This window comes from Penicillium canescens (genome assembly GCF_028828765.1).
Source record: "Penicillium canescens strain IBT 15451 chromosome Unknown utg000006l_segment0_segment0, whole genome shotgun sequence".
NCBI classification, from domain to species: Eukaryota; Fungi; Ascomycota; class Eurotiomycetes; order Eurotiales; family Aspergillaceae; genus Penicillium; species Penicillium canescens.
The window spans coordinates 4041559-4062276 of NW_026703968.1; the positions used below are offsets into that span (position 1 = coordinate 4041559).

At 48.6% G+C, this 20718-nt stretch overlaps 8 protein-coding genes across 8 annotated transcripts; 3 read left to right on the forward strand and 5 right to left on the reverse strand.

The window, feature by feature from the left end:
* Positions 1-1997: 1997 nt before the first annotated feature.
* N7446_010351 (fungal specific transcription factor domain-containing protein) lies at positions 1998-4381 on the forward strand (the record flags this gene model as incomplete). Its single annotated transcript, XM_058519094.1, has 4 exons — positions 1998-2005; positions 2070-2181; positions 2232-2965; positions 3022-4381. The coding sequence occupies 4 exons, from the start codon at positions 1998-2000 to the stop codon at positions 4379-4381; spliced, it is 2214 nt and encodes a 737-aa protein (XP_058369882.1).
* A 1720-nt stretch (positions 4382-6101) lies between these two features.
* On the reverse strand, positions 6102-7718 carry N7446_010352 (uncharacterized protein; the record flags this gene model as incomplete). The annotated part of the gene is made up of 10 exons (XM_058519095.1): positions 7568-7718; positions 7465-7511; positions 7363-7419; positions 7285-7314; positions 7194-7235; positions 7030-7146; positions 6939-6964; positions 6699-6885; positions 6222-6650; positions 6102-6174 (listed from the first exon to the last, which is right to left on the reverse strand). The coding sequence occupies exons 1-10, from the start codon at positions 7610-7612 to the stop codon at positions 6102-6104; spliced, it is 1053 nt and encodes a 350-aa protein (XP_058369883.1). The 5' UTR covers positions 7613-7718.
* Positions 7719-8401: 683 nt separating this feature from the next.
* N7446_010353 (uncharacterized protein) lies at positions 8402-9909 on the reverse strand (the record flags this gene model as incomplete). The annotated part of the gene is made up of 6 exons (XM_058519096.1): positions 8402-8948; positions 9035-9414; positions 9475-9548; positions 9612-9648; positions 9707-9732; positions 9786-9909. The coding sequence occupies 6 exons, from the start codon at positions 9907-9909 to the stop codon at positions 8402-8404; spliced, it is 1188 nt and encodes a 395-aa protein (XP_058369884.1).
* A 2333-nt stretch (positions 9910-12242) lies between these two features.
* On the forward strand, positions 12243-14328 carry N7446_010354 (FAD-dependent oxidoreductase; the record flags this gene model as incomplete). The annotated part of the gene is made up of 4 exons (XM_058519097.1): positions 12243-12661; positions 12733-13129; positions 13185-13365; positions 13421-14328. The coding sequence occupies 4 exons, from the start codon at positions 12243-12245 to the stop codon at positions 14326-14328; spliced, it is 1905 nt and encodes a 634-aa protein (XP_058369885.1).
* Positions 14329-14835: 507 nt separating this feature from the next.
* Positions 14836-16183, reverse strand: N7446_010355 (alpha/beta hydrolase; the record flags this gene model as incomplete). Its single annotated transcript, XM_058519098.1, has 5 exons — positions 14836-15056; positions 15173-15281; positions 15336-15470; positions 15528-15744; positions 15867-16183. 5 exons carry the CDS (start codon positions 16181-16183, stop codon positions 14836-14838), a joined length of 999 nt encoding a protein of 332 aa, XP_058369886.1.
* A 545-nt stretch (positions 16184-16728) lies between these two features.
* N7446_010356 (uncharacterized protein) lies at positions 16729-17328 on the reverse strand (the record flags this gene model as incomplete). Its single annotated transcript, XM_058519099.1, has 1 exon — positions 16729-17328. One exon carries the CDS (start codon positions 17326-17328, stop codon positions 16729-16731), a length of 600 nt encoding a protein of 199 aa, XP_058369887.1.
* A 905-nt stretch (positions 17329-18233) lies between these two features.
* Positions 18234-18982, reverse strand: N7446_010357 (putative quinol monooxygenase; the record flags this gene model as incomplete). Its single annotated transcript, XM_058519100.1, has 4 exons — positions 18234-18353; positions 18404-18460; positions 18572-18738; positions 18787-18982. 4 exons carry the CDS (start codon positions 18980-18982, stop codon positions 18234-18236), a joined length of 540 nt encoding a protein of 179 aa, XP_058369888.1.
* A 292-nt stretch (positions 18983-19274) lies between these two features.
* On the forward strand, positions 19275-20399 carry N7446_010358 (Zn(II)2Cys6 transcription factor domain-containing protein; the record flags this gene model as incomplete). The annotated part of the gene is made up of 1 exon (XM_058519101.1): positions 19275-20399. One exon carries the CDS (start codon positions 19275-19277, stop codon positions 20397-20399), a length of 1125 nt encoding a protein of 374 aa, XP_058369889.1.
* Positions 20400-20718: the final 319 nt, after the last annotated feature.

Here is a 20718-nt window from a genome sequence, read left to right on the forward strand (position 1 = left end):
CAAACAACGGCTTAAACAACGACTTAAAACAACGACTTCAAAAACGGTGAAATCTCGATAGTACGAGCCTCCTAGGAGAGTATATAAGGGAAATGTCAGTTCACATACCTATCGGCATTGACAGATTCAGAACCTTGGGAGTGAACGCCTCAATATTGTATGAGCGAAAAAGTCGGTAAAGGTATCAGCCTAGCAAAGGCCGTTTGGGTCAAAATTGCGTGATCAGTTCGGCCAGTTCCTATGAGGGACACCGAGCGTAGGCCGAATGAACCCAAAAGATGCAGTTGAAAACGACGTAAATTGGAGGGAGGGATCATAGATATGGTTATACCAATCCGAGCCTTTCATTGGCGGTTGGGTTTAGAGGCACATAATTGGCGGAACACCAACCCGCAGGGAAGATGAGGCTGAAATTATAAGGTTTTTTTGTGAAATCTCAACTCCTGCTACTGACTACCTGAAGAATATGAAGATTTGACAAAGTCCGCTAGTTTATTACCATTACTGAAGACTGAATTAAAGAAGACTGCCTGGATGAAGTGTGCTATTTTCTGCACACGAAAGGAAAAAAAGGGACAACGACGAAATATCCGATATGTGCATGCAGCTCACGTCAATACTAGCGAAAGTTCGAAACCTGCTCTTAAGGGGCCTCAATCAAGGCGAACAAGGCACTGAGAAGATCCTGGTTGGCGTTTCGTGCTTCATTGAGACGGCGCATGTGTTCCATGACTTCTGCTAGAAGCTGGCCGACCTACTGGACTTCGATAGCTTCGCTAGCCAACAGCCGGTGACATATCTCGATCATTGTCGTTATGCTGTCCCAGATGCGACGGATGTGTCCATTGAGCATCACCATCTCAGAACGGAGCCTAGTAACCCGCTGTTAACGGGCACGGCGTCGTGGCTGACGTGCGGGTACTTCTTGGCCATCTGCAAATGAACAGCAGGTACCACAGCCATTTTAGTGACAGTTTCCGCAAGCGATGGCACCGGGAGCAACCACTCAATGAGCCCAGGGTCCATTTTGCTGGCGGCAATATCGGCGTGCCGTCAGCTGAAAGAGTCCAATGTCTTGAACCCTCGCAGATTCCACATTGGCCCGCGATGATTTAATTGCCTCGTAAAGTTGTCCTTCTAATCACATCTTTCTAGGCTGACATTATTATGCTGCATAACTATGAAAACATCTCGGTGCTATGTAAGCTCGCTAACCATCTAACTCAACCCCTATGATACCGCGTCTACGGTTAGGACCTCACATGAAGGTTTAATACGGATAAGAGGATGCATGGAAGAGCTGAAGTAAAAGCCCAACGCTTGTGGAAAATAATTGTTGGAATACAAGGCAGTGTCCTAAATATGCGCATTGAGGCAGCTCACCTAGCAGCTGGCTTGTTGAACTGAACACCTGCCGGGGTATGTGATTGAAGGGATATATCAAATCAAGGGGGAAGGGCATATGTATCTCAGTCAACATTAGGGCTTGAGTTCCACATGTTTCCGCTTCTGGAAATGCGCGCTTCTGATTGGCGGTATCTCAGACCGAAGCAAATAGTGTCGCACTGGCAACCTATTGGCCGCTTATTTTCTGGTGAATTAAGCTAGCTATTCTCATAACTGACAAGAAAGATCAGTTCTCATGTTAATATTTTGTCTTTCCCAGCATGAAGAAAGGGAATGGGCAAGAAACAGAGCCACCAGAGCCACAAAGTGCCCCTGCAATTTTAAGTGGACCCTCGAGCACGGATTTAGCTTCCGCGTGGGGGACAAATAGAGCTCAATCAACGCCGGTCGGAGATCCCCAACTTGCTAATGCAAAAATTGCAATCCCCAGGCAGGTTCCAGACACAACTCCGCGATACAGTCGAAGGGTTCCACGAGCATGTGAGGCTTGCCGACGCCGAAAATCGAAATGCAGCGGTGACACACCTCTCTGTCGGCAATGCCGAGAGTTGGGACTCACTTGTTACTATCCGGTGGGATGGAGAGAAAAAATGACAAGGTGAGCCTGGAATAAGCTAAGTGGAAACACTCGTCTTACTGTTTGATCTATGGGAAATCAACAGGGAGGTTCAAAGACTCTCAGCAGCAGTGCAAGAATATGAAAGCTTGCTTCACGATTTGCGGAATGCGACGGAGTCTCGCACAAGTGGCTGGGTTAAGGCATTGCTGGACAAGGTGGGCGATCCACGGACCCCTTTTATGCTGTCGCTGATAATTCTATAAAGCATGGCCAGAACACGAGTACCTCCTTCGAATACCCCCAATCTCTTTTGTCAACATCACAGAACACGGCCGAATCCGTCAAACCATCTTCACCATTGTCCATCGGGTCACTGGAAGCTATCGATCGAGTGGATGAGGACCTGAACCGCACAAACCGCACCCGCGCAACCGGCTTCATTGGAAAAACTTCGGAAATATCCTGGATGAAAAGGCTCCAGAAGGAAATAAACAAACTTACTCGGGGCAAAAAGAATGCCTCGGGTCCCGGCGAAGACAAAAAAGAAGACACAAAAGATAGAGTCTCTCTCCATACCCTGAACTATCGCCTCGACGACCTCAATATATCTGTGCCGGAGCCGATACAACTCTATATCCTGCCATCACGATCGCTAGCCGACCAGCTCGTCGATGACTATCTACAAACCGTTCACCCATTCTTTCCTATCATCAGCAAATCAATGTTTCGCGTCCAATACGAAGGGTTATTCGATAACTCGACCCGGCCGAGTGACAAGTGGCTTGCTATCCTGAATATCATATTCGCAATATCAGCCAGACACGCACATCTTATCAAAGCACCATGGCGTGGCGATGAACATGATCACTTGGTGTACTTGACCCGGGGTCGACGGTTGAGTATGAACGGCGAAATTTTGTTCAGCCACCCTGATCTGCAGCAAGTTCAAGTGGAAGGCTTGATTGCATTCTATCTAGCTGCATCTGATCAGATCAATCGGTTAGTATCACAGTGTCATTTCCTCAGACCAGAATTGACTAAAGCCTATTGTATAGTGCGTGGAGAATCCAAGCCTTGGCACTGCGTTCGGCCATCACACTCGGCATCAATCTGAAGGCCGAAAACCCGAAAAATTCCAACATTTCCAAAGAAACACGTTATAGAGTTTGGTGGTCCCTGTACACCTTCGAGCATTTGTTAGGCGTCATGACTGGCCGGGCGATCTATACTTTCGACGGCGGTTACTCTACTCCTTTACCACTCCCTTTTGAAGAGCACCAACTACAAGACGATCCAAAGGCCATCGAGGTACTCAACGATTCTGCATTGAGGGACGAGCGAATTAGCGAGGTTATGGCGAGTTCATGGATCAGCAGCACAGAGGACACCCAAAATTCCAGGCCGCGGGATCAAACATGGCTGAAAGGATTGCCGGTCAATACGGGGCTATGCTATCTCTACTACTGTGATTTGGCAGTTGTCACGCAGGAAATTGTGAACAAGGTCTATTCCACAAATGCGGTGACGCTTGTGTGGTCGGAGATTGAAAATCGGCTCGATGAACTCAGGTCTCGAATCGACATCTGGAAATCGAGTCTGCCAACGGCGCTCGACTTTGAGAAAGAACCGACTGATGACAGTCCTGAGCAGCATCGATGTAGATTGGTGCTGGCCTTTCACTACTACAGCGCGCGCATGATCCTAGGACGTCCCTGCTTCTGCCGGAGGGATCCGCGCCAGAGGAATTCCCTCTGGACTTACAGTTATACGATGGCAGTTTTCACGTTGGAGTCGGCTACCCGCATGCTTGACTTGATTCCGGATGACCCAAACGTCTTCCAGCTTTATCACCTATGCCCGTGGTGGGGTGTACTGCGCTATCTCATGCAGGCAGCGACCATCATCCTTCTCGAGCTTTCGTTTGGCTGCGTTCATGTGCCGAAGGAAGAAGAGAAGCTTGTAAGGCTATCCAAAAAGTCCATTCGTTGGCTCTTTGCCATGTCCGAACGCAGTGTTGGCTCGCGTCGGGCATGGCAACTCTGCGATTCCAGCTTCCGGAGCTTGGCAAACAAAATGAACTACAACACCGACGATATACCTTCTCCACTGTCTTACCCAGAGAATGCAAAAACTGAGGCAACGTCTGAGTCTCATACTGAGTCTGACCAAGTTGCTTCGTTCGCCCCCAGCGACTATCATGACCCAAGGCCGGAAGGATTGATGGATACCTTTCGTCCAGTACCGGAAACGGGCTTCTACACCACATACCTCAATTTCCCGACCCCAGATTTGACGACCTCGCTGCAACTCCCATCCGAAACGGATGATTCATATTTCCCTTACGATTCCCTCAGCGAAGAACTCATGCGATCTTTCTTGCCTTCCTTCGATGGAGACAGTGGGGAACAAGGCTGATATAAGAAAAACGTATTTATTGGCCAAGAAGACATGGAAATGACGAACACGAATTCATTTCCAATCTTGTTTCTCCGGCAGCTCTGAATATTCCTCCTTTATATCTTATACGTAACATCCTTCTCAAAATGGTGTCCTTGGGAAAAGCAAACAATGTTTCGGTATATCAACGCCATCAAAGGAAGAGAGCCTTTGCATTTGGTTTGAAGATATATGTTTGAATAAGCTAAGTTCTTACTAACACCGTGCTAGACTGACTTCAGAGGTCCATATCCGAAGGCTGCCAGAGATCTAAATGTCTCGATTGACTCAAGAGACATCATCTGGCTACCCGCCCGAGCCGACCCTAACCAAACTCTCCCCGTATTCTAACCACTTTGTCAGCCTCTCCCTTCGAAAAATAACAGAAACATTCTAGTGTCTCGGCGAGAGTTTGCCCGGTCCCAATAAACTTGATTAAATGAGTAGAAAGTCGACGACTATGCGCTGTCCGCACCCGCTAAATAAAAATGTACAATCATTTTTGAAAAGCATGGGCACAGCAAGATAAGTGAGGTGGTAATACATTTTCATTGTAGCAGTACCTAACCAATGGAACGCTGGAAGTGATCTTGATTGTCCATATTTCTGCCTAAGTTCGTCATGGAACTGACTAGAATGATAATGGTCATGGATGTCCTCCAAGAAGTCTAGCAAATGAGAAAAATTGGGCATGCGCGGCTCCAATGTCTTAATTCAATCGCGAATCAGCGATCTTACTGCCTCCAGAATTCTCACCTATATCCCCCACCCACACTCACTAACTTACCGGCGTGTGGCTTATGTGCGGCCAATAGTTCGGTGGGTGTCACCTGGGTGAGTTTAGGGTGAGAGCCGCTTCATGGTCGCGCGACCGGGGGTGATAAAGGGTGAGTATGCTATAGACGGGGTGAGAATCAGGGTGAGGATCACCTAAGTCGCGCGACCACTACACTGACCCCCTTGGCTGAATAACAACAGAATGTCATTGGGTTATGCCCGCTGCCCTAAAACGCCCGGTATCTTAGTATCTACACACAGCCACGACTAGAAGCATCATAACTATACGGAGTACTTCACAGCCGTACCCTCCTATCTCACGTGTAAACTGATTGCAAAAGTCCTAACACGTGGTCCATATTTATAGCCCCATGCGAGCATTGGTTCGATACAACAGGCCGAGGGAGGAAAGCGATCGATTCATGTCTTCGTTGAGGATGGAAAGCATATAATTAAACATATATCGGCACCTAAAAAGCGACCAGCATGAGGTGATTTTCGCACAGCGATTTTAGAATGTTTGCAGTCCCAAGCCTGATGTACACCTAGTAACATGCAAGACGAACGTCCTAAGGAACAGGATCGCCAATTATATTGTCTACTCAGCCTGATAATACAATCGGCTCACGATGCGTTAAAAACTTAGGGAACGGAGGTATTGCAGTACGATGATAAGCAAGGAGGCTCATTCGCTCATCGATGAACAAATCCTTGCGACGATCCCGAGGTAGAAATAGCGATAGACGGCCCAGTTCGGTCGCCCTGAAGCGTTGTGACAAAAAGCCAAGTTGAACGCAAATTGAAGCATAGCTTTCACAGTATGTCTTCATACTGTGGTTGTGATATGTAAAAAAGGCGAAAGCAATCAAGAGAATGTTGCCGACGGGAACACATCTTCAACCGGGACTTCCAGCTCCCATTCTCACTCCCTCTCAGTCTTGACAACAACCTGCGAAATTTCACCAGGGTACGGCTTCCGCGCCCAAACACGACGGCTAAGACCAATCAGCGACATCACAACAGAAATAAGAAAAGAACTCACGCGCGCTCATATATATGATAGCGAGGATTCTTCAGCTCGGCCCTCAGCTTAGCAACATAAACAATAACTTCCTCATGAGACCAAGGGTGTGGAGCACCAAACTTCGTAAGCAACCACATAGCCCAGCCCTCCATACCAGACATCCAATGCTGATAATTGACGGTACCAGCCTCCTTATACTTCTGATCACGAGCCCACGGGCCAATGGGCCACTTGTACTCTTTTTCATGAACCTCAACGAAACCCGCGTTACGGAATGCGTCTTGCATCATATCGATTGTTTCAAGGGGTCGGCCTGCGCGCTTGCCGCATGCCGATAGGGTGGGACCCCAGGTACGTAGGATGTTGTCAGCTGGTAAGCTATTGTCGTCACATTCGACGTAGGGGCTTGCTTCAAGTTGCTCGATCCAGCCGCCCGGGCGGAGGTTGCTATGGACTCTTTAGATATTTGAGGCTCATGATAAGTTGGGGGCTCACTCGTAGCATTGCTTGTAGACGCGGTCCCATTCCGTTGGGTTGAACGAGCCGATCATGATGCGCATGTGGATTAGGTCTTGCTGTTCGTTCCAGGTCCAGTCTTCGGCGATATCATCGACCTCTAAGATGCAGTTCGGTGGCATCCATGTCACTGGAGGTGGGAAGAGGTCGACTCCGCGGACCGTGGCTGAGAGCTGGTCATTTGGTTGATGCATTTAGATTCGGTTCAATCGGACTTACTCATGGGAAACATATCGGCAACATCTCTGCAGAAAGATTAGTGTTGTTGTTTGTGATGGCTAAAAAGCAACTCTTAAGATATGTTTCGTACATGGCCCAGTTACCCTGACCTGTTCCAAGATCGAGGATATGCCTTGGGTTGTCTCCAATAGGCGAATGGAAGAGCGGGTTTTCTCTGTCCGAATCCATGACAAGGGCAACCAGATGCCTGCTAATTGTCAATGTCTGGGACGAACATAAGACGAATGCGCATACCCAGCTTCGTAAGTCTCGAACTGCCTCTCGTCCGACGGAATGCTGATCAAATGTAAGTGGCGGCCCCTCGATTGAGAAAAATTGTGCATACAGGTATTCTTTTTGGCTCAATGTTTGATATCTAAGATAGGATGAGCTATGGAGGCGACTGATAATGAAGAACGCCTACCGTCGACCATTCTCTTCCAGACCGCGATAAATCGAGGACCCGATCGACGTGGTTTCCCTGGGATTGTGAGAGTTGCGACTTGCGAGTCAGGGGAATATTTACGATTGCCAGTCATCGCCGTAAACAGTGGTGACATGGAGATTGGGGTCCTTTTACATATTGAAAATTTAGAAAGATAAGTCAACGCAACTAGAGGAAGACATACGACGGCGATTTCTCCCTGTTCATCAATATTATGTGGCGCCGCCATTGTCGATTTGTTTTCCGTACAAAACGTCAAAAAGAGGTGATCACTTCAGGGGGCAGCTCAAGAGATTGCAATTGTTCCGCGGGTGTGTCCGCAGACGTGAGTAGAGGTGAAGGATCGGATGAGATGAGACAAATGCAGGGACGGACTGCGAGGTGCTACCTCCTGCATGTGAAACTGGTCAGGTGTCGTGTCAACGCCAACGTAAGATAAATTGATCATTAGTCGATAAGCTTACTAAGCTCAATGGTGTCACCCCACTTCAACTGGTCCAAAACGGCTTTTACCATACATAATACTAGGTTTTGCTTCACCTTCCTACATGGCATTGGAAAGTCTGAAGCAAATACAGGCTCAACCGAAATTAAATTGACGTGCCATTGTTGACATTTTCTATCGCCAGATGAGACAAAACAATATTAGTGTTCCATGTGTTCTTTTTCTTACCGCAGTCCCTGATTTTAGATGTAAATGCCTACTGTAACACATTGACCTGGAGTATCAATTGAAATTATAATTTACTTACTTGTCATTGATTCCTGGGAGCAATAAGCTCAAGCGAGTTCGATTTGGAAGCAATACCGAGGAGGGTGATACGAAATAAGTGATAACCTCAAAAAAGTAACGTCGGGCAATGCTGTAGTTAGCCATCGATATCATGCAAGGGTCCACGACTAGTACAATCTTTCTTCCGTCTGAGTTTCTCGCAAGTACATATACAAAGTCCAATCCCCGTTTCCAAATCCCAAGCCGAACATCCAACCACCACATATACACGCCCAGTGGACATGACTACACAAAACTATCCACACTGGCATGCTTCCCATCCCGCGACCGATTATCCGGCGTCACTTCACCAACAGTATACTTAACCGACACATCCGTCGTCTTAACAATCCCCGCAACCCCATTCTCACTACCACTGCTAATACTCGGACTATCCCCGCCCCGGCGATACTTGCGCATATCGAAGCGGCCGCTACCGGTTCGGCCAATACTCACAGTATTCCTAGCATTTGGGTCCGCCATCTCGTATCTGTCGTCCTCAGTAGAGTGCAGATTGTTGCTCGTAAATCGCTTCGAGCCAGGGAATCGCCCGCGCGAGCCGCTGGTGCCGGCGGCGTAGCCGGAGGTTTCGCGGCGGGATGTGCCAAGGAGACGAGGGAGGTACCGACTGGCGATGGCTTTCATGGAGGGGCCGCAGGCGGTGATCACGGCGACGTTGACTTCGATGGCGGAGCTGCAGAAGCCGATGTTGTAGGTTGGGTCGAGGTTGACTTCGTGGGTGAGGAAGACCTGGGCTAGGATGACGATGCGCCAGACGCCGATGGCGGTTGCGCTGTAGGAAGGGGGTTAAAATTAGAATTGCAATTGCGATTGGGTGGAAGCGGATCGTGTCGTCTGTTCGAGACACAGGGAACTTACACTCCACCCAGGCATAGGATGACGCAGACGGCAATCTTCCGTCGCAGGGGCATCTGCAGGCTCCAAGTGATAATTATGGGAATTGACAGCACCACCAAGTCCGTGAGCAAATTAAGCGCCGCAGTCGACACGTAAAAGCCGCCTTGGTTAATGCATGTGCCGCCTGGAATCGACATATCGTAGACGTAGGCGACTGGACGACATTGGAAGATATCAACGAATAGTGTCGCGATGAAGAGCCCGACGACGAAAGCCATGGCGCCCCAGATCAGGCCGTTGACCACGCGCGACCGAGATTCCAGCCTGCGCAGGAATAACAAGATGGACAGCTTCACGACGGTCAAGGCGGGATTGTAGACCAGCTGGTTGACATAGTTCCACTGTTCAATGACTCCGGGTCAGTTAGAGCATCCATCTTTGACAGCCGCCAGAATACTGACAATGAACCCCGTCTTGACATCACGGTCTTTTGGAATATCGTTGTAGTGTATCCCGATGTAGTTGGTTTCGATATCTGAGGGCGCTCGGGTCAGTCAATGCTGCGAACCTTCTTTTGTTTTTGCGTTGGTATACCCACAATACCATGAGGTGACGGATTGGACAACGGCGAGAATCTATTGAGGCGCATTAGTGTCTAAGTCTTGACGTTTGAAAGGAAGAAAGCTCCCATACATATCCCACCGTGATCAAGTAATCATCTAAGTAGACTCGTTAGTAGCCTGCCGATCACTGGGGAAAGGCCCATTCATACCACTGGTGAGTGCCGATCGTGATAAGTGGCGACTCCAGAGCCTCAAGAGGACAGCGATTCCAGCCAAAATGGGGAAGGCAATCACAATCCCCAGCGCAGAATTCTGTAGATGAGTATCAACCATCCTCGCGCATCCTCTTGGGGCCAAACTGGGAGGGAAAAATTAGAGGAGGGAATGAATTCCGGCCAGAGTCTCGGGGTTATAACCTTCCATGTAGAACGCCCGCCACAGGCAAAGATTTACAGTTACAGGCCTACAACCACATTTGTGCCGGACTCTTTGACTCCCTGCCCTGTTAACCAGGATTTCCAAAAATTACACGATAAACACCACAAGGCTTAAAACCACAAGCCGCGGATGTGGTCCAGGCCTCAATTGGCTATCCATGGGCCTGGAATTTCCGATAACCGGCGGTGGATAGCGTCGAAGCTACGAAGTCCCCACCAGAGGGTTTGTTTGATATGAGAGAGGGCTTCGTCTCCGTGTTCAGGAGCTGTTTTACGGAGGAACTACGGGAGATACTCCTGTCGTCTGTGCACGGAGTCAACCAAACTCTATCGCATAGAAAGAAGGTGGTGAATTGCCCAAAGAGCATTCTGGAATCATGAACTTAAAAGTAGGTTTCCTTGTCCCAAGAAATGCATAAGGTTGGATCAAACTTTGGAATCCGTACCTTGTAAATAGATACCCATGTTTCTTCAGCGCACACATGGACAAAACAGAAGAAAAGGAAAATTCCTCATGGCTTCTACGCCATCGCCTCGGCACGTACCTACTGGACTAACTACTTGGCTGTATCCTAGCAGGCTAACCGCATCCGTACTGGCGCCGGTTACATCTGAGAGTCATCTTGCTTTTGGTCCTCAGGGCTGGAATACCCCCAGTCCCAGGGAGATGTGCATGGATGCATCGTGTACACTTTAAGACGCAAAACCATCCATGTTAGCGAGAGAGTACGGAGTGACATTCCGCTTGCCTAATTGAGCCAATTGGAAACGTTCAGTACCTGGTTTAGCCTTTCAAAGAATTGATCTAGTAGTCGCCCACAAAGGTAATTGTTAATGGTGGGCCAAAAAGGTAGCAGATATGGGGGCATACGATTATGTGCCGTTGGTTCTGGGTGTCTGGTTCCGACAGCCGCGCTGAGTGGGGAAAGTTCTGACATCCGGAGTACACTGCAGCGCACTTGGACTCGATTATTATTGCTGCACGCTTGGATAATTTCAAGAAGAAGGAAAAAGACAAATTACTAAATTCGCCCGATTGGACTATCTGTTCGGCCGAAGCTTCCAGTCTAAGCGTCCTCCGATCTTTGTCAATCTGGCCGCTTCGGAATATTCCCAGAGGACCAGGGTTACGGTGAGTGGGAGGGAGCAATCCTTTCAGACCCGAGGGAAAATGGCATTGTTACTTAAAAAGTCCTTTCGTGCTCTGGACCACGTGTACTCTTCTATGATCGCATATACGTTTTTCGTGCTTCGTAGCCGGGTATATGCATTATCCCCTTTTTAGCCAGCGTATTACGTTTTCTACGAACTAATTTTACGAGAAGTATAATCCAAACCTGGCCACGTAGATAATAGACCTCAAAGAGTTTAATCCAAACTCCTTCACCAAAAGTCAGTCCGAAGCGCAATAGTGCGAAGTGTGGCTGTATGTTCATTCCTATCGCTCCTTTAGGCTTCGACGACGGAGGACTAGCCTAGCAGTCCTGCCTACTTCGTACTCTTTAAGCGAGGGCAAAGATACGCAAGAGCAGTTTTGCCGGGTATTCCGTGATAAGCATGGAGTCCAGCAGGGGCTAAGTCAGTCTCCAATATTATGGTCGTGGCCGGGCTTGATCGGGAGATAAACAGAACGTGCCTTCACCGATGCGCAAACAAGTCAGAGCCAAAGATTCGCTGACAATGGCCTAGAGCACTTGTTACACGCTATGCAGTTCCTTTGATATTGTCTGCGTGTGGCGTCTGTATAGCGCAGCGCTACGAAAGAACAGCGAGGGCCACCGAAGCACAAAATAGCAATTCCCGCGTGGTGACTCGGACGAGGGCATCGGCGTGGGAAGTCAGACTCATCACGATTGGTCAATCATCAGCAGCCAAGGTGGGGATTGTTCAGGGCTTCGCAAAGGAGATTCCGAGTAATTTGTTCTCAATTTGATGGGTTCCCCTTGCATGGTCTTTTGTCTTGCCCAATGAGGTATAGGAAGGCTGACAAGCTTGCCGCCCACCTCGTGGTAATTGAGCTTGGCCATGGCCGGAAAATCCAATTGCCGAACGTTTATGGCTCCTTTCCATTCTGGCGAACATCTTTAAAGCACCTCGTCCCCACACTTCATCTAGATCTTTTGGAGAGTACCTTGCCGATCGGGAAAGGAACTGAGCCACACGAGTGTTGATCCTTGGTCTTATCAGCTCCATCGGAAAAACTCTTCTTTACTTCCTCGGTACTTCAATATGGCGCCTCGTTCTGTGATTGCTGGTGTCTTTTTAGGCGCCCTCGCCCTCACAGCCTCGGTCTCGGCTCAGGTGGTCGAACAAGTTTCGTCGGACTCGCAGTCTGGAGCTCCGCTCTTCACGAGTGAGACCCTTCAATTGACCGACCAGGCACTGGCGAGCGTAAACTCGAACCAGTCCGCTCTGTTCCAGTTCAAAAATTCCTCCAGTTTGTCCACTCGGACTGTGGGTGGGTGCAAGGTCTTCCCTGGCGACTTCTGGTGGCCGTCGACTTGGGTGTGGTCGCTCTTTGACAAGTTCCTCGGGGGTGCGCTCATCAAGACAATCCCTCTGGCTGCCTCCTGCTATTCATCCTGGCCCGAATATGATGCCAATGAGTGTGCGGTCATCACTGATGACTGGACCAACTCCAACCTCCAGTAAGTGTGAACGAAGAACTTCTACTCTACATCTACCGTTATTAGCAGTTTCCTGACTGTATTATTTCCAGCGCTGCCGATGCTGCCTCTGTGATGTGGCCCCTCTTCGAGGGCAGGACTTGTCTGCCCACGACCAACGCCTCTGGATCCTGCACGGTGGGTGGCTACAGCAGCTACGCTGTTAATGCCACCACCGTGGCTCAAATCCAGCTGGCTGTCAACTTTGCCCGTAATGCTGGTCTCCGTTTCGTTGTCAAGAATACTGGTCACGACTTTAACGGCAAGTCCACCGGTGCGGGCGCTCTGGGTATCTGGACCCACCACCTGAAGGAGATTGACTACATTGAGAACTACCAAAGCTCCAGCTACCAGGGCCCCGCTGTCAAGATGGGTGCTGGTGTGCAGGCCCACGAGATTTACGAGAAGGCAAATGAGCTTGGATTCACCGTTGTGGGTGGTGAGGGCAAGGTATGTGATTCCTCACCAAAGCTCGGTTTGTCTCTCTGCTAATTGACTCTGCTAGACTGTCGGTGTTGCTGGTGGTTACGTGCTCGGCGGTGGTCACTCGCCCTTGTCCAGTATCTACGGTCTGGCTGCTGATCAAGTCCTCGCCATGGAGGTGGTCCTGGCCAACGGTCGCTTTGTCACCGTGACCGAGGAGAGCAACCCCGATCTCTTCTGGGCCATCCGTGGTGGCGGTGGTGGTAAGCTCGATTCCCCTTGACCAACAACGCGTTTTATCTAACCCTTCATGCCCAGGCACCTTCGGTGTTGTCACCTCCGTCATCTCCCGCGTCCACCCCAAGGTCGGCGTGACTGTGTCCACCTTCAGCTTCGCCACTGGCTCCGGTGTCTCCGTGGATACTTTCTGGGCCGGTGTCCGCTCGTACATGGAGCGCTTCCCTGCGCATGCCGATGCTGGCACCTACGCTTACTTCTGGGTGTTGTCCCTCGGCAACGACTCATTCCTGTTCCTGATGAACCCCTTCTTCGCCGTCAACCACACCCTCGCCGAGTACAATGCCCTTGTGCAGCCCTGGTACGACGAACTCTCCTCCCTAGGCATCTCCATGGCCCCAAACTCCACCTACTACGACAACTTCTATGATGCCTGGATGGCCGGCTTCCCGTTGGAGACCGTCGCCATCTCCACGATGATGACCGGCTCCCGCCTCTTCCCCCGCGCCAACTGGGAGACCGACTCCCTGTTCAACGCCACTTTCAATGTTCTCCGCTCCACCATCTCCGCTGGTTACTCCGTTCTTGCCTTCAACATGAAGGCCGAGCTGCCGGAGGGTTACACCGACAACGCCGCTAACCCGGCATTCCGCGATACCCTCATGCACGCCATCACCTCCACCAGCTGGGACGCTGACGCCAGCAACGCCGACATCAAGGCGAACATGGATTACTTTACCAACACTATCATGGGTCAGTGGCGTGCTACTTGCCCCGACGCGGGCGCCTACATGTCCGAGTCCGACATCCAGGAGCCAAACTTCCAGCAAGCGTTCTATGGATCTAACTACGCTCGTCTTTACAAGTTGAAGCAGCTCTACGATCCTACTGGTCTGTTCTACGCTCCTACCGCTGTGGGCAGTGAGAACTGGGACGTTAACAGTGTGGACGGTCTTCCTGATCAGAATGGTCGGTTATGCCCTGTTTAAACGTGTGGCGGATGGAAACTTGTATATTGGACACTCGAAGAGTGTATTGTACAATAGTAGTGCTTGGATGCAATACGTCCATTTATAGAGTTGATCGGCCTCGGGGACTCGTCAGCTTGTGTAAACCGATATAACTTAAAGAGAACTCTACAGGCCGATGGCCTTATTAGAAGCCAACAATATATCCTGAACGACAAAATCACTTGTCTCATTGCACCTCTACGCATCATGCGCTCCGGACAATGCCAAATTACAAATTGGTAGCCCTCATAACCTTAGTACAAAGGGAGGCTTGGAACTAATAAGCCACATAATGCTAAAGATATGTACCGTGGCAAATGGCACTCATGATAGTAAAACGGCCAAGTAGATTAAATAAATTATAGAGACGAGGGGAGGCTCGAAATGTAGACATCTTTTCACTCGCTAGACAAAGGGTCTACAGCAGACTTTCGATATGTCTGATATTTCTGCATTATAAGCTCTCAATTCTGCGCACTCTAGATCTTAGACTAGTCGCTTCTCTTCCATAAACTCCTCCAGGATCTTATTGACTTCATCCGCCTTCTCTAACTGCAGCCAATGCCCTCCATTCACATTCTCAACTTTGAGATCAGGGACGAGTGGCCGCATCTGCTCCGGAAAATTGGCCGTGACAGTGATGATGTAACCGGTAGAGGCGACTAGCAAGGTTGGGTGTGTTAGGGTGTGAGCGGGTGTGGGAATTTCTGTATTGCATATTAGTAGGATGCGAAAATTGTAGGTGATAGAGAACAAGTTTCAGGGGAAGAAATTGAATGGGAAAGAAAGGGAGACGGAAGGTATAGAGTGAAGTGGTACATACTCTTTTCATCTTCTTCATTGATATTACGCAGATTAACCCTATACCAGTTGATTGCAGGGCCATAGCCGCCTTTCTCGAAGGAGAAGGCGTGTTGATAATGTTTATGGTCCTGTTCCTTGTAAGCTTATCTGGAAACCCCATGTATTACAGCTAGAAATCTTACTTCTGATGTCAGATAGGCCGGCAAATCAACAATCTTGCCCTCGGCTAACCAAGTGCGCAAACCGCCTGGGGTGCCCTTGTATTTCTTGTTGATCTCGCTGTCGTTGGCGAAGAAAAGCGATTCCAGGGATTCAGACTACAGTATGGTCAATATTTAGCAAGTCAGAATTTGCAGAGTTTAAAGGGAACTTACATGTTCATTTAAGAGCTTCGGAGCATCCTCTTCGTTAAAAAATAGGAAATACCCGAAGATCGAAAAACCAAGCTTGGCTTGCACCGAGCTATTGATATGTTGTATCATCGCGGTAGTGAGGCTACGGCCAGGGGCACTATATCCGTGGTCGATGAAGACATAAGCCGAAAAGCGCTCTGGATGATAGTTCGCTAGACGTGACAAAAGGAACGATCCCCTGGTGGAAGAAGCGTTAGCATAATTGCGCGCTAATTCGGCACACCTTCTGACTCTTCTTTCGTTTAGAAACCATATGAATGTGACAGCTGGCAGCAAGACAGAATGAATCGCAAGACATACCAATCATGTGCCACGCCCACCACCACTCTAACACCCTCTAAGACCATGATCTCAACAATGTCCCTAGCCATACCTTCAGCCTTATACATCTCTAACTCACTCGGCTTCGACGTCTCCCCGAACCCAAGTAAGTCCGGAGCTAGGATTCCATAACCCTTTGCTACGAAGAAAGAGATCTGATGACGCCAGTCGTGCGAGGTAGAGGGGAAGCCGTGCAGGAAGAGAATGTATTGAGTGTTGGGGAATTGGGGTAGGATATGAATGTAAGAGTAGGTAAGTGCACGCGCGGTAGTGTAAGTTGAGTGAGGGTAGGCCATGGTTGATTATACTTATTGGGTGGAATGTGAATTATCATACAATGAGTTTCTGACGGAGGTGAGGGGGAAACTGACTCATATATACATTTAGTCCGGTAGATAAAGAGTCATTCTAGATCAGTACTGGCATACTAGGCATAGAGCCGCTAAGACTACTAAGGGCTCTCAACCTACAGTTATTGGCTCCAGCGTAACATTGCAGAACACCGACGTCATGACGAGCATGGGCTTCTATGCACTTTTAGCCCAACAAGGCTGCAGTGTGTTATTGAAAAAAAAAAAAAAAAAAAAAAAAACCTTTGATACGCTCTGAAGACTGCGATTTGTTGTAAAGTCTTCCGACGTCTGCTGTACTTTAATACGAACTCTTGTATTGGAAGCACATAGATGCTTTTGTGTTATGCACATTAGGTTGTGCACAGTGTTACAACTCTTGATCATTTGCTGGGTATTTTCGGTTTGTTTTTATCGCATTGTAAGAGGCCTTTCATCTACAAGTCGGCATGAACTAACATCTCACTCATTTAAAAAAATTTATCTATTTATCAATTGTTGCTGTTCGACCGAAATGCCACTAAGCAATTGACTTGAGCAGTGAGCTGAAACATAGCACTGGCAAGTAGATGATATCTAGTATATAAACTGCCAACCTGGCAGTTCGATCCGGCATGAGTAGAAACCGCGAGTGTCCTATCGTGCCTCGTGTAGAGGTTCTCAAGTATGGCACATCCAGCCTGGATATGCATCTCCGTCCGGCTATCGAGTCCTAGGAGAAACTCGATATAGCTGAAGACAACGCTCGTTAAGACGGCAAGCTCTAGACTTTGGGAAGATCCATCAAGCCGACGGCGGAGATCCTGGATGGCTGTATTATAATGTCGAATTGAGAATGCGATCGCCGGGGGTGTATGCCATATGTCAGGATGGTAACGGCTGCTGGTCAAGGCCCCGATTGCTAGGGCCGCATGATGCAATGCTGGTTCGGCGAGGGTGGCCTGGAGGATGATGTTTTTCCATGCGGGGAGCTCAAAAAATAGAGAGAACTCCCCTGCACAAACAACTTGGAAGTACTCCATGTGCTCATGTTCGCCATCTAACAAAGGTCTGACAGAAGGGTATCGCAGACCACGGATGGGCGGAGTCATCGCGTACTGCGGTGCTTCAGAGGAAGACGACGAGACGAAGTCACATTTCCAGCCCGCTCTGATACAGGATGAGCAAGCTGGCCTCGCCTCATCGCACTTCTTATGCCTGGTTCTACCGCAAGATTTACAAGCTGATTCAACTGGGTACGGGTGGAGCTCACTCACTTGCATGTCAAACATCCCGTCCTGACTTTCCGAGTCCCCCGAGCGCCATGGCGTAATTTTCTTATCATTACTGGACCATTACTATGGTGACTCAAATCATGACGAAGGATTGCTCTGCGTGTCTGAGGAGCGAGATCCAGGAGGATGTTACGAGCGAGAGAGAAATAATTAAGGCGTAAGCCTACGAAAGAGACCAAGACCAAGGGCCACCTTTGGCCGTCATGATTGGCTGAAGCGTAAGTTGATGCACGCTAATGTCGGTTAGCGGGTCTTCCTAAAATGAATTTGTCGTCGGCCGCATGTAACTTAACCGTGTTTTACGGCTGTTCAGTCTTCTCTTTGATTAACCCTTGGATTTCACGACATTTCATATGAAAAGTAATGAAACTAGATTGTATTTGAGTAATAGAGTGTCAGTAATAGTATATTGGCAGCGACTTAGCACTTTCTGACCGCGGTGTGGTGGTTACAAGGGGATTGGATTAAAATTTGACTGAGATGCCGCCAAGCTTACTAAGTTTATTTAGATCCTTACCAGTCTACAGCAGGTTTAGCGTCCATCGCACCAACCCCACACGACTTGTGTAGTTATCGCCTTTTGTATCGAGCAAAGTTTTTCGATTTGTATGTCTTGTTGGTCTGGATGATTGAGAAATTGCTAAAAGCGAAGCCTCAAAAGCATGTCAAAAGAGAGAAGTATACATTATCAATTCCCCTTCAGAAAGCGACTTCTCAACGTCTTACGACACACCCAGGTCCATTGCCTCAATGCCAACAGTTATCTGTGACACTTTCCCCAGCGACTTGAGAGAATCCAGCGTCTCCGACCAAATCTCCTTTCGGGACATGTCATGGTATTCCTGTTAATGGTTAGCAAGGCATTTATGGTAGATCGGATACTTTAGCTTACCTTCAAGTTTTGCCATCCTATGATACCCATAATGACTTCCTTTCCAAGGTTCGAGCTCTTGCCATAGGTTACAGATGTCGTGCCCTCTCCATTACCGGCTAGGTGACGGGATATGTTCTCCCATACTTAAAGGCTTCCCTCGGAATCCTCTGGATTGGAGACCCTCACCCGAATTATTTCAACTACAGGCGCCGAAGCTGCATCTCTTGGGGACAAATTTGTTTCAAACAGTTGCAAGGTGGGCGGCCCAGTCACCAAATGCCTGATTGAGCTAGCAAAAGCAGCAAATTGTTGCGAGCCGATGAAGGCATGGAAAGAGTCGGCTGAGTCCCACTCTATGCCAGATCAGATATACTCAAATTTGACGCACCAGGTGAACTTACCGAAAAGAAGGAACTCTTTATAGGCCTCCCTTACATCCAGCCCATCTTCTGTCAATATCCATCCACGGAATGCGCAGAGCAGGCCGGGATTAGGATCGATCAATCCTTTGCTCAACCTTGGCCAGTCTCTTTCAAGCTCCTTGAGTGAAGCTGAGTCTGTTTTGACGCTTGGAAAAATAAGCTCAGTGATGGCCATTGCAAAGCAAGAACTGATATGTTTTGTTTTTCGAGGGTAGTTTAGAAAATCCATAATATTCATTTGTCTCCTTTATATGGATTTGACTCCAAACTATAGTTACATATCCGCCATACTCTCAATTGCAGATTTTGGAATTTGCACATAGTAGTTCAAGCTGTGCAGCCTTGCGGAGTTTAGGGAGTTTGCGGACTTTGCGGAGTTCTGCGGACCTATGTCATCACAGGCTTGTTTCCCTCCGGGGCTGCCTATCTGTTGCCAATTTTCTTATTTTCTCTTAGAAATACAGAACATGGCTTATAGATCGCCATATGCGCGCTCACGGCAGAAGTCATGTATTGCTTGCGCCGAGGGGAAGCGGCGTTGTAATCGTCAAACCCCGCAGTGCTCACGGTGTCTTGCCCAGGGGCTGGAATGTACTTACCTGAGTGCATGGTCCCAACAGAAGCGCCAGAATATCTCGAGACAGTTGGAATCATCACACTTTTCGGAAGTGTGGTCAGAAACCTCCCTCGTCTCCAATGAGGCTCTATCATTTTGGCCGTTAAATGACTCTCCATCCGACGATACGAGTGTTACTACCCCATGGCTTACTTCGATGCCCTCTCTGCTCACCGTACCATCACTATCTCCAGCTGCATTTTTCCCAGAAACCACCATCTTAGATAAATGGTCAACCAATCAACTCTTACAGAATATCAAATGCTACCCGCAGTTGTTTGTTAGCTCTCGAAAAACACCATTCATTCATTCCCGCCTCTACGATGCATACTTGCCCAATACTATTCAAGATGCTTTTACAGTTTTGGCAGCTTATAGTACCAAGACATCAGAAACAGAGGATCTGATTTTCCGTATACTGGAAAGCAAGACTACCAGCCTCGTGGAGCAGGACCACCACACAGGTGCCTTGTCCCAGCTCCTCGCCGCAGTGCATGCACTGGCGCTGTTTCAAATTATTCAGCTCTTCGATGGTGATATTCGACAGCGCTCATTAGCAGAACAGCACATGGATACATTGCGAATTTGGACCTTTCAATTACAAATCCGAGCCGAAGAGCTGACCCCTGCGCTCACATGGCAAGAATGGATATTGGCAGAGAGTACTCGAAGAACAATAATTTTCGTCATGATGATTGAGGGCTTGTATCTGACACTGAAAACCGGGTGCTGTCCGAATGTCAAGGCAATGAGTATACTGCCCTTCACATCCGATGTTACTCTATGGGATCTCAGTGAAAGTGCTTCATGGCTTGCGGAATCAGATCAATTGCGATCTAAAACTGTACTCTATGGTGATTTTGCAAGGGGTTGGCAGGAGGGACAAGTCCCGGGACGACTGGATGGATTCCAAAAGCTATTGCTTATACCGTGTATGGGTGAGAGATACAGAGAAGTACTGGAGCTAGATAGTTGAGTGCCAATAGAATGATTGTACGTCGCCTGCCCCGACAAAACGGGCTCTGTAATTGATAGAAGAAATTATTTGCATTGAATGTATATCCCTGCGTCATACCTCAACTCCCCACCCAACCGAAGACGAACAGTAATCTTGGAATCTCCAACCACAAACCACCCGGCGTATCTGTTTTGTCAGATAATTTAATTTCCATTCTGACGAGCACGGCTGATCTGCATTCTAGCCGAATATGGCCTAGTCGGTTGCCCATCGTCTTGGCGGTGGGGCTTGAGAATAGTTTCTCTGTGAGAGAGATTGAAGCTAATTTCGAATACAG